Source organism: Leucoraja erinacea, chromosome 3, assembly GCF_028641065.1.
Source record: "Leucoraja erinacea ecotype New England chromosome 3, Leri_hhj_1, whole genome shotgun sequence".
NCBI lineage: Eukaryota > Metazoa > Chordata > Chondrichthyes > Rajiformes > Rajidae > Leucoraja > Leucoraja erinaceus.
In genome coordinates, this window is record NC_073379.1 from 72683536 (window position 1) to 72696913 (window position 13378).

At 43.0% G+C, this 13378-nt stretch overlaps 1 protein-coding gene across 1 annotated transcript in view; it reads left to right on the plus strand.

Annotated features, from left to right (window-relative positions):
• Positions 1-3612: 3612 nt before the first annotated feature.
• Positions 3613-13378, plus strand: part of LOC129695722 (fructose-1,6-bisphosphatase isozyme 2-like) — a 58845-nt gene continuing 49079 nt past the window's right edge. The window contains exons 1-2 of the mRNA XM_055632925.1: positions 3613-3871; positions 10381-10543. Of these exons, the coding sequence (XP_055488900.1) occupies positions 3702-3871; positions 10381-10543 (333 nt within the window). The 5' untranslated portion in view covers positions 3613-3701. The remainder of the gene's footprint in view (positions 3872-10380; positions 10544-13378) is intronic.

Here is a 13378-nt window from a genome sequence, read left to right on the forward strand (position 1 = left end):
TACCCCTCCAGTCCACTTCTTTTTATTTCTTATTTCTGTAGTTTGAGTGAAAATATATATTACCTTTGTTAATTGAGGTGAGAAAATTACAGAATAACAGACAGTAACAAATAATTTTAAGTTTAGTTCAATATTCCAACACCGTAATATGCATGCTAACTTCCAGCAGTTACAAACTTTTTATAAGTGCCTCAGTATGTTTTGGTAAGTGCATACTGTGGAATTTGGTTTGGGTCATAAAGTATGATCACCATAAAACTGGAGATGCTGGAAATTTGAAATAAAAACAAAGATCTGGCAGTACTCAGCAAGTCAGGGAACATCTGTGATGGGGCAAAACGTCCAATGGTCAAAGACCCTTTCCTTTATCTCACACCACAAGTGCTGCCTGACCTGCTGACTGTTCCCAGTATTCTTGGAGAACATGCTGAGGCTACAAGGAATCTACACTTAATATAGAAACATAGAAAATAGGTGCAGATGGAGGCCATTCGGCCCTTTGAGCCAGCACCGCCATTCATTGTGATCATGGCTGATCGTCCCCTATCAATAACCTGTGCCTGCCTTCTCCCCATATCCTTCTTGACTCCACTAGCCCCTAGAGTCCTATCTAACTCTCTCTTAAATCCATCCAGTGATTTGGCCTCCACTGCCATCTGTGGCAGAGAATTCCATAAATTCACAACTCTGGGTGAAAAAGTTTTTTCTCACCTCAGTTTTAAATGACCTCCCCTTTATTCTAAGACTGTGGCTCCTGGTTCTGGACTCGCCCAACATTGGGAACATTTATCCTGCCTCTAGCTTGTGCAGTCCTTTTATACTTTTATATATTTCTATAAGATGTCCCCTCATCCTTCTAAACTCAAGTGAATACAAGCCTAGTCTTTTCAATCTTTCCTCATATGACAGTCCCGCCATCCCAGGGATCAATCTCGTGAACCTATGTTGCACTGCCTCAATCACAAGGATGTCCTTCCTCAAATAAGGAGACCAAAACTGTCCACAATACTCCAGATGTGGTCTCACCAGAGCCCTATACAACTGCAGAAGAAACTCTTTAAGGGCCTGTCCCACGGGCATGCGACCGGCATGCGGCAAGCGCGACCAAACCAGAAGAGGGACTGCGCACAGGTCGAGTGAGTGACACGACGTCGAGGCGGCTGCGAGCCGGCTGGCCGTTGCTGCGCGGAATTTTTAAACACGGTCAGTTTTTCCGTGGAGCCCCGCGCGATGTCGGGACCAGCACCGCACAACTCCATACGGCTCAGGCGATCTAAGTGGGACCGGCCCCGTGACGCCTTATGGCTCGAGCAACCACGTTAGGTCGCGCTTGCCGCATGCAGGAGCATGCTGGTGGGACCAGCCCTTTAGGTCGCGCTTGCCGCATGCAGGTCGCGTGCCCCTGGGACAGGCCCTTTACTCCTATACTGAAATCCTCTTGTTATGAAGGCCAACATTCCATTAGCTATCTTCACTGCCTGCTGTACCTGCACGCCAACTTTCAGTGATCGGTGTACAAGGACACCCAGGTCTCGCTGTACCTCCTCCTTACCTAACCTAACCCCATTGAGATAATAACCTGCCCCCTTGTTTTTGCCACCATAGTGGATAACCTCACATTTATCTATATTATACTGCATCTGCCACACTTCTGCCCACTCAACCTATCCAGGTCACCCTGCAACCTCCTAACATCCTCTTCACAGTTCACACTGCCACCCAGCTTTGTGACATCCGCAAACTTGCTAGCGTTGCTCCTAATTCCCTCTTCCAAATCATTAATATATATGGTAAACAGTTGCGGCCCCAACACCGAGCCTTGGCGGCACTGTCTGCCATTCTGCCAACCAATTTTCTATCCATGTCAACACCATACCCCCAATACCATGTGCTCTAATTTTAGTCACCAGTCTCCCGTGCGGGACCTTATCAAAGGCTTTCTGAAAGTCTAGATACACTACATCCACTGGCACCCCTTCATCCATTTTACTTGTCACATCCTCAAAAAATTCCAGAAGATGTCAAACATGATTTCCCTTTCATAAATCCATGTTGACTTGGACTAATCCTTTTACTGCTATCCAAATGCCCCATTATTACCTCTTTAATAATTGACTCCAGCTTCTTTCCCACCACCGAATTCAGGCTAACTGGTCTGTAATTCCCCGTTTCTCTCTCTCGCTCCTTTCTTGAAAAATGGGATAACATTAGCTATCCTCCAACCCACAGGAACTGATCCTGAATTTATTGAACATTGGAAAATGATCACCAATGCGTCCACCATTTCTAGTGCCACCTCCCTGAGGACCCTGGGATGCAGACTATCATTGGACAACACTAAATCCATAATTGCCTTTTCTCTGGTCGGCTCCATTACAAGCTGCTCTAAGAATCCATCTCGGAGGCATTCTACAAACTCTCTTTCTTGTGGTCCTGAACCAACCTGATTTTCCCAGTCTTCCTGCATATTGAAATCCCCCATCAGCACAGTGGCATTACCTTTGTTACGTGCCAGTTTTAACTCCTGCTGCAACTTACACCCTATATCTGGGCTACTATTTGGGGGTCTGTAGATAACACCAATTAGCGACGCTTCCGACGCCTCCAACGGCCCAGTACTCTTGCACTGAGGCTGCTCCATGGCCGGAGCTGACTTGCCAGCCCGGCAAACACTCGGCAGCCCCAGCTCCACGTGAGAATTTGGTCAAATGCGTGATTCACACGTTCAATGCGTGGGAGTTGGCAGCCATGGGTAAATACAGTCAAATACAGTCAAATGGAAATCCAAGGTCAAATAATTGAATGCACAAAATGAGATGGTGTAGTATCTCCAGAAGGTGTTTTCTTGCACACAGTCCAATATCCAGGAGGCCCATGGATGATAGGAGATGGCACTTGGCTGCATTGTGGGAGTGGAGCCTGATCTGAAGCCACTGCTCACACATTGGGCTCCACCTACAGTGGCCACTGATCCACTCCCCAGAGGGAGGTGGGAGAACACTCTACTTTCCAGCTCCCATACAGGTTTCAGCCTGGGTTCTTCGGTAGCTCTCTATGGTGATTGCATATCACTTACCTAAGTATATCCCCCAGATACAGTTACAGTGAAAGGTTTTCCAGTCTGTCACTGTAGAACTCTGGCATTTTCACTCAGGATTATTTCCTTTCAAATGCCAGGTTAACTTCTGCACTCATGACACAGTGAAAAAGATCATGACCTTTCAAAGCATACCATAAGTTGTAGTCTTTCAATGATCTCACCCCTGGAGCAGCTGCATCTTCTGACTCTTGGAATTGTTTTGCTCAAAGTACCTTATATTAAAGCTCATATTAATATAAAGCTTATATTAAAGCTCACATTAACTCTTGCTGCACATCAAAACAAAGATATGTTAGTTATGCACACTTGTAAATTCAACATCTATATAATGAACAATACAGAATTTCAGTGAAAGATTCCGAATCAATATCAAATTTGACAATGTCTAAAACCTTTCTCTTTTGTCAATCATTTGCACACGCCATGTCTGCTAAAAAGCATGTTTGTTCCCGACATCTGACTGACTTCAGTCTTGACCATTTCAAACAGCTGTTCCATTTGCTTGGCCCACCGAGTGTACTTTAAATAGACACTCCACTTAGATACCTCCACTCTGCTTCTCTACTCCTGCAACTGTGGAGGGGAAAGGAATACAGCCACAATGTCGGACCAGATGCCTTTTGACATCGATGTCGAAACAATGACTCGATTTGTCATGGAACAGGGAAGGAAAGCAAAAGGGACGGGGGAATTCACGCAGCTTCTGAATTCACTGCTGACGGCAATCAAGGCCATCTCCTGCGCCGTGAGGAAGGCTGGCCTTGCTCACTTGTGAGTCCTTGGTATTTGTTTAGCTTACGCTCCACAAGTGCAATGTGTTGTAAAGTAAGCAACTGCATGCAATTTGTTTCATCATGCTTAAAGGAAACATTTTATATTTAAATCTGCATGTAGAGAGAAATAATTTTAACAGCTTTTCCTATTCACATACTAATGTTTTTGAGGTTATCTTCAACGTTTAAGTAAGCCTATTTATTTACTGTGAATTTCTATACAATGGTATGCTTCCTGCTACTGAATGCTGCAGTTGTGTTAAATGAAACATCTTTGAATGCAGGAGGAATGGATCTATCTACAGTCTGTGCAGTTCTATGAGGTTCACCCGAGTGTCAAACATGTAGTCAGGAGTGGGAGCCCTGGCTGATATTCCCACTCCTCCCTTGCCATTCCCAGCGTTCTGCTGAGGAAGCTGTCCTAACATTGCAACATCTGTGTGAACAGCCCAGTGAACAGTAACATTGGACTTCGAGCTGATTCTATGCTCTTCAAAGTACAATGAGCTTCATCAGCAGTTTTTACTCTTGGTTGGGACAGGGGTTAACCGTAAACCTGAAGACTGGAGAGATACCATTCTTACAATTGCAACCTTGCAATTAGAATTGTTTTTCCAAAAGTCATCACTGCAACATTGATTAGGTGTGAATAAATATTCTATATATTTAAATATTCAAAATTATAGTAAAAAAAAATGTTTTTATTAAAACATAATTAAATCATATTCTCAGTACAGTTTATGCCAGTTTTAGTAGGTGCATTAAGGGTGTTCTACTTGTGCTGGACATGAAGCAGAGAATCTCCCTAATTGTTCTCACGCATTGCATTCTTTCCTCAGGTAATAAATATAAAGGGCACCAGCTCAATTTCTGTTGCCGTATTTGAGGTCTGTGGATCTGTCTTGTGTGGTCATTTGATTTGCAGCTGCCGCCTCAAGCTCTCAGTAAATTCATTGTCTCTTTGAAGCCCAGAATATACAGGCTCTCAACTGCCTCTCAGACTAGGTGCAAAAAAAAACACTTTTGCTTCTTCCCAATTCACGATCATAAAATTTGAACCTGAAACATGATCATAATTTTTTTTCCCCAGGGATACGGCTATCAAATGTTTTATTTTAATTTCTGATCTCCAGCATCTGCAACATTTTGCTTTTCTATCACAACTGACAAATGAACAATAGGAACAACCAGTCAAATCATGAACGTTCCACCCAGCAAGGTGTTTAACCATGCCAATGAACTTTAGAATCTGTAGTTTTGCCACAAGGGAAATTCTTGGAATTGGAATAGGTTTTCTTTTATGTATTTGGCCTGATATAATTATTGCTCCATTTGCACTCGGAAGGCAGAATTTCGAAACATTAAACAATATTGGATGGCAGAAAGCAAAGATTGGAAATAATGTGGCGGGGAGGTTCGGGTTGGCTGCCAGCAACTAGTGGTGTTCCACAGGTGTCTTTGTAAGGTCCGCTATTCACATTGTATATTAATGATTTGGATGATGGAATTGATGGTTTTGTGGCCAAGTTCGATAGATAGGGTAGAGGAAGCAGGGAGTCTGCAAAAGGACTTGGGTAGTTTGGGAGAGTGGGCAAAGCTGTGGCAGATGGAATACAGCATAGCAAAGTGTGCAGTCATGCATTTTGGTAGTAGGAATAAAGGTGTTGACTATATACTAAATGATGAGAAGATTAAAAAATCGGAGGCACTGGAAGGTGCCCAGAAGAGGTTTAGGAGAATGATCTCATGGATGATTGGGTTAACGTCTGATGAGCGTTTGACGGCTCTGCGCCTGTACATGCTGGACTTTGGAAGGATAAAGTGGGATCTCAGTGAAACTTACCGAATAATGTAAGGCCTAGATCGAATGGATGTGGAGATGCTTCCACGTGGGAGAGGCTAGGATCAAAGGGCACAGCCTCAGAACAAAAGGTCATACTTTTCAGGACAAAAGCAGATGAGGAATTTCGTTAGCCAGAGGGTAGTGAATGTGTGGAATTCATCGCCACAGATGGCTGTGAAAGCCAAGTCTTTGTATTTTTAAAGCAGAGATTGATAGGACCTTGATTAGTAAGGGCAAGAAAGGTTATAGGGAGAAGACAGGAGATTGGAGTTGAGAGAGAAAGATAGATCAGCCATGATTGAATGGCAGAGCTGACTTGATGGGTCAAATGGCCTAATTCTGCTCCTGTGTCTTATGAACTGATAAATAAGATAAAAAACGATGAACATAGCATGCCAGACAGTATCTTGCTGAGGGGAAAATAATTTAAATTTCAGCTCCATGACCAGAAATGTTAAAGTCATTATTCACAAATAATTCCTCACCTGCTAAGTATTTCCAATTTTTTCCTTCAATTCAGATTTCCAGCATTTTGCAGCATTTTGTTTTAATTTCAAAGTCCAATATGGATCTTTGGACCAGACTTGGCTGAGTGGTTGGAAGCAGAGGGTGGTGGTGGAAGGTTGTTTTTCAGACTGAAGGCCAGTGTTCCTCAGGGATCAGTGTTGTGCCCATTGCTGTTTATCATCTATATCAATAATTTGGATGGAAATGTACATGGCATAATTAGTAAGCTTTGTACAAGGCATGATTAGTAGGCTTACAGATGACACTAAAATAGGTGGTACTGTAGACAGTAAAGATGGGTTTGAAGAATTACAGCAGGATCTTGATCAGCTGGGTAAGTGGACTGAGGAGTGGCTAATGGAGTTTATGAATGAATGGATGAATGAATAAGTTTATTGGCCAAGTATGTACACATACAAGGAATTTGCCTTGGTGCTCCACTCGCAAGTAACAACACGACATACAGTAAGCTATTAAGAATAAAACATAAAACATTAAAACATTAAGAAGTACATATTAATGTGAGGTGTTGCATTTTGGGAAGCCAAACCAGAGTAGAACCTTCACGATGAAAGGCAGGGATCTGGAAGGCATTGTTGACCAGAACGATCTCAGTACATATACCTAGTTCCCCAAAGAAGGTGGTGAAGAAGGCTTTTGATACATTGGACTTCGTCAGTAAGGGAATTGAGTATAGAAGTTGTGATGTTATGTTACAGTTGTACAAGATGCTGGTAAGGCTGCACTTGGAGTAATGTTCCGTTTTGGTCACCATGGTAAAGGAAAGACGCTATTAAACTGGAAAGACTGCAGAGAAGATTTATGAGGATGTTCCCTGGACTCAAAGTCCTGAGCTACAGAGAGAGGTTGGGCAGGAAAAGACAATTCTTAGCATGCATGAGGTTGAGGGGTGATATAGAGGTGTATAATATCATAAGGGGACAGTTCAATGCGCAGAGTCTCTATTCCATGGTAGGGGAATCAAGAACCAGAAGATATAGGTTTAACAGGTAAGAGGTGTTAGATTTAAGTGAACCTGAGAAGCAACCTTCTCACACAAAGGGTGGTGGGTGTGGCTGGATGGTGTATGGAACAATCTACCAGAGGAAGTAATTGAGGCAGGTACAATAACAGCATTTAAAACATATTTTGGCAGGTACATAGATAGGAAAAAATTAGTGAGATTTGGGCCAAACGTGGACAAATGGGACAAGCTTAGATGGGGCATCCTGGTCAGCAAGGACAAGTTGAGCCGAAGGGCCTGTTTCTACACTGTACATTTCTATGGTTCGATGACTTAAATACAAAAATAAAGATGTTTTACTTCCTTGATGAAGTCGCATCTTCAGTATTGTGTATAGTTTAGGACTCCTAACCTTGAATATATCAAAGTTCCCAGGAAAGAAATGCACAAAGAGGGTAGAGAGGCTCAGTCACTGAGTTCATTCAAAACAGAGCATTTACAAATTTTTGTATATTAAGGGATTAAAAAATCTGGCGATAGTGTAGGAAGATGGCATTGTGGTAAAAGATCTGCCATGACTTTGATGAATAATAGAACGGGATGAAGGGTCCGGTGGCCTCCTGCTGCATTTAATCCTTATGTTATTAAACTAAGGCAACACAGCAGCACAGCTGGTGGAGCTGCTGCCTCACAGCACCAAAAACCGGATTCGATCCTGACCTTGGGTGTTGTCTGTGTGGAGTTTGCACATTCTTCCTGTGACCGCGAGGGTTTCCTCCAGGTGCTCTCATTTCCTCTTTATAGGTTAATTGGGCACTGTAAATTTCCCCCAATGTGTAGGGAGTGAATGAGAAAGTGTGATAGCATAAAACTAGTGTGAATGGGTGATCTATGGTTGGTGTGGACTCAGTAGGCCAATGGGCCTGAATCCTTGCTGTATATCTAAACTAAACTAAACCAGAAAGATCTGAGGTTTAATCAGAAGATTATAGTGAACTGGAAAGCTACATTCAGCCACATTGGCAATACGAACACCCCAAGTGACCACAGGTACCTGTTCTGAGAAAATAGCCACTTCTTTCTCCAGATTGAGCTCTCTGTTGATATCTTCACCTGACTGAAGATAATGTTGTCATATATCTTAGTTTAGTTTATTGTCACGTGTATACATATAAACATAATAGTGGGTATGCTTTCCAATCCTGTACTGATCAGTTGCTACACTGAATATTTCAATACTACCTGGTCTTGAAAATGGAGGTTGATCAATTGCACTTGATGATCTCCTTGTTTTTATTTGCTTTGTCTTCTATAGGGAATATAGGGAAATTCAGCAGAATGAAATTCCATTAAAAGATGAAAGACAAAAAAGCTGGAGAAACTCAGCGGGTGAGGCAGCATCTATGGAGCGAAGGAAATAGGCGACGTTTCGGGTTGAGACCCCGGGAAGAAGAAAGGAAGTGGCGGAGACAGTGGACTGTGGGAGAGCTGGGAAGGGGAGGGGAAAGAAGGAGAAAGCAGGGACTACCTGAAATTGGAGGTCAATGTTCATACCGCTGGGGTGTAAACTACCTAAGCGAAATATGAGGTGTTGCTCCTCCAATTTGCGGTGGGCCTCACTCTGGCCATGGAGGAAGCCCAGGACAGAAAGGTCGGATTTGGAATGGGAGGGGGAGTTGAAGTGCTGAGCCACCGGGAGATCTGGTTGGTTATTGGGAACCGAGCGGAGGTGTTGGGTGAAGCGATCGCCAAGCCTGCGCTTGGTCTCACCGATGTAGAGCAGTTGACACCTGGAACAGCAGATGCAGTAGATGTGGTTGGAGGAGGTGCAGGTGAACCTCTGCCCCACCTGGAAAGACTGCTTGGGTCTTGGGATGGAGTCGAGGGGGCACGTAAAGTGACAAGTGTAGCATTTCCTGTGGTTGCAAGAGAAAGTACCAGGGGAGGGGGTGGTTTGGGTGAGAAAGGACAAATGGACCAGGGAGTTACGGAGAGAACGGTCTTTGCAGAAAGCAGAAATGGGAGGAGATGGGAAGATGTGGCCAGTGGTGGGATCCCGTTGGAGATGGCGAAAATGTTGGAGGATTATGTGTTGTATGCGACGGCTGGTAGGGTGGAAGGTGAGGACAAGGGGGACTCTGTCCTTGTTACGAGTGGGGGATGGGGAATGAAAGCGGAGCTGCGGGATATAGAGGAGGCCCTGGTGAGAGCCTCATCTATAGCAATTAAAAGATTATATCTTAAATCTACAGCCACTGTTGTGTTTACTGAATGTCGAGAATTCTAAACTTTTCATTTCATAGGTGCTCCTTTGTAGCTGTAACAATATATGTGGTACATTTTTCCTGCATTACCTGTTATACCCATGCATGCTTTGATTGTACTCAGGTATGGTATGATTTGCCTGGATAGGACGTAAAACAATGTTTTTCATTTTATCTTGGTACATATGACAATTATAAACCAATACCAATATAGAAAAGGGACAAAATAATGAAGATAGGGAAGTGCATAGGAAAGAGAGAAAGGGAACATAAGCAGTGAATAAAAAAAGATTAAAGTGGATTCCCTGGTACAAGCAGGTCACAGGGTATTGTTCACAGTTGTTTGTAGGATAGATCACTTCATGAATCGAACGTGATAAAAATTACATGATTAGATATTTTCAACGCAATCTAAAACAGAAATGTTGCTATCCTCCTTCTGCTCAATGTTGCAGCAATATTGCACCACTCTCTTCCAATACCACCCACCAATGAATTCTCACTGGCCAAAAGTTATATTCATTTAATCAACAAATTTTTGGTTGGAAATCTTTAATTACTGCTCAGAAAAGTTATTTGCAAACAAAAGCGATCAGCAAAACCCTCATTAAGTAAGGAAGGCTACCTTTGTGTGGAATATTCAAAGCTTTCACTATTATGCAAATTAATGAATTGCCTCACTGTGGAGACCAGTGGAAGCCTCGCGGCTTGCAGGCTTCTTGCCAACTGGACTCTTACTCTGGAGAGAATGTCAAGAGGTAACATAAGAGGATTTGGTATCATGAGTGTTTACCATTTAAAAGGGCTGTGTGGTCAGGTTTCAAAACAGCTCAGAAAACTAAATTGTTACTGTTTCGTGTTGTGCGCTATATTTAAGTGAATGCTGCTTGATAAATACTTAAAGATCCTTCACAAATTGTTTTATTTAGGTATGGAATTGCAGGGACTGTGAATGTGACTGGAGATGAAGTCAAGAAACTGGATGTCTTGTCCAATGATCTGATCATAAATATGCTAAAGTCATCCTACAGTACATGTATTCTAGTGTCAGAGGAGAACAAAGATGCAATAATCGTGGATCCTGAGAAGAGGGTGAGTGTATACTGAATGTAATGGGTGGGCAATGTAATGGCAGCAAGGCATTCAACACATTTCCGCATGCCAGGCTGCTCTGGAAGGTTAGAGCACATGGGATCCAAGGAGAGGTAGCTTAATGGATCGAAAATTGACGTCATGGAAGGAAGCAGAGGGTGATGGTGGAAAGTTGCTTTTCAAACTGGAGACCTGTGACTAGTGGTCTGCCTCAGGGTTCGGTGCTGGACCCACTGCTGTTTATCATTTAAGTCAATTGTTTGGATGAGAACGTACATGGCATGATTAGCAAGTTTGCTAATGGTAGATAGTGAAGATGGTTGTCAAAAATTGGAGCAGGATCTTGATTGGTTGGGCAGGTGGGCTGAGGAATGGTTGATGGAATTTAATACAGAGAAATGTGAGGATTTGGGTTTTGGGAAGACTAACATGGGCAGGACCTACACAGTGAATGGGAAGGCTCTGGGGTGTGTTGTAGAGCAGAGGGGTCTGGGAATGCAGGTACATAGTTCATTGAAAGTGGTGTCACAGGTAGATAGGGTGGTCAAAAAGGCTTTCGACACATTAGCCTTCATCAGTCAGAGTTTTGAGTATAGAAGTTGGGAGGTCATGCTGCAGTATACAGGATGTTGGTGAGGCTGTATTTAGAATATCGTTTTCAGTTTTGGGCACCATGTTATAGGAAAGATGTCAAGATGGAATACTGCAGAGAAGTTTTTCGAGGATTTTGCCAGGACGTGAGGGGCTGAGCTGTAGGGAGAGGTTGTGCAGGCTAGGACTCTTTTCCTTGGAGCACGGGAGGATGAGGGGTGATCTGATAGAGGTGTACAAAATCATGAGAGTCTCTTGCCCAGTAGGAAATTGAAAACCAGAGGGCATCGGTTTAAGGTGAGGGGGGGGAAGATGTAATAGGAACCTGAGGGGCGACCTTTTTACACAAAGGGTGGTGGATGATATGAAATAAGCTGCTGGAAGAGGTAATTGAGGAAGGTACTAATGCAAGCTTTAAGAAACATTTAGACAGACACATGGATGAGATAGGTTTAGAGGGATATGGGCCAAATGCAGACAGGTGGGACTTGTGTAGATGGGACATGTTGGTCGGTGTGGGCAAGTTGGGCTGATGGGCCTGTTTCCACACTGTATGACTCTATGACAGTACTGTCCTCTCCAAATCCATGCCGACCCTTCACAAAAGTTAGTTGACAATTAGGGTGTAAGCGCAGGTGACAGAGGTACATTGCTGATAAAAAGGCAGAGCAAAAATTATCTCCTTAAAACCTAGGATCATGAAATGCAAGAGAAACACCTTTGTTTTCCGATAGCAAATAAAGTGAAGATTAAGCACGTACAGGCATCTTCACACATTTTAAGTGTGTTCGATTTCTGTACTTTGAAATAAATCGTTCAGTTAATACCAAATGTGTGATTTACAAAAGTATTTTCGAAATTATGCGCTCAAATGGCCTGCAGACAGCAGTAGTTCATATGTTTAATTCACTCATTTTTGAATGACACGTCATTTTTCAGGCACGTATCCCCCCGCGTAAATCACGAGGTGCCTGTAATCCATAATTAAATCCTATGTGTGGGATTGTGCTCTCCCAGCAAGTGCAGTTTATGAGGGCACCTTCATTATAATTACCCACAACAAAATAAAATGGATTGAAATCAAAGGTTCAAAGGTCAGTTTATTGTCACATGTACCCATTAAGGTACAGCGAAACTCAAATTACCATACAGCCATCCTAAAAAAAAGCAACAAGACACACAACTACATAAAAGTTAACATAAACTTCCACCACAGCGGATTCCCCACATTACTCACTGTTATGGAAGGCAATAAAGTCTAATCTTCTTCCTCTTTATTCTCTTGCATTCGGGGCAGTTGCACCATCCATAGTCAGGGCGATCGAAGCTTCTACAGCCGGCGGTCGAAGCTCCTGCGTCGGGGCGGTCGAAGTTCCTGCGGCTTGGAGCTTCCAAAGTCGGTCTCTAACCAACTTTGGGATATTAAAATCCGCAGGCTCCCGCAGTTGGAGCTCCCAAAGTCAGTCTCCAACAGAAGCCGCCAGCTCCACGATTTTAGGCCGCAGTGCAGACAGAGATACGATACGGAAAAAAATTACATCTCCGTCGAGGTTAGAGATTTTAAAAAGTTTTCCCCAATCCCACTTCCCCCTCCCCACCCCCCACATAAAACAAGCTAAAGAACACTAAAACATACATTTAACACATGCTAAAAAACAACAAAGATGGACGGGGCCAAGACAGACTGTTAGTGAGGCGGCCTGGTGGCCATTTCTATATCACAGTAAACATTTGAAGGGTGAATGGGTTGTGGGCATTTTGGTGAGTACCAGAGTTTCACAAAGAAAATCTCAAAATAGATTCTAAAACATCCAACCAAACTTGCATAACCTGAAGACAGGTCAGAAAGACAATGAACACTCTCCATTACGATGGAGGATATCTGACCTTATTTCCAGAGTACACTGACAACCATTGTTGTCTCTGGAAGTCATAAACGACAATTGAACCATTGAAGTCCTGAAGCTGTTATCAATGGTCCGTGGCTTTCCTCACAAGTGGTATGGTTTTGCAGCTCTTTTTCATTGCAATTGGCAGTAATCAGTAAACTGAAATTAATTTCAGCATCAAAAGAAAGAAGTGTTATCCCTTGCTGAATAAAGTATAACTGAATTTTTAACAGACTATGAAGTTATAATTATTCATTAACAAACTCCCTGACTACCCAAAGTGATTTTAGATGTGTGATTCACACTCCTTACATTCTCTGCATTTTTTAAGTCATAACTTTGCTTTTGATATTTC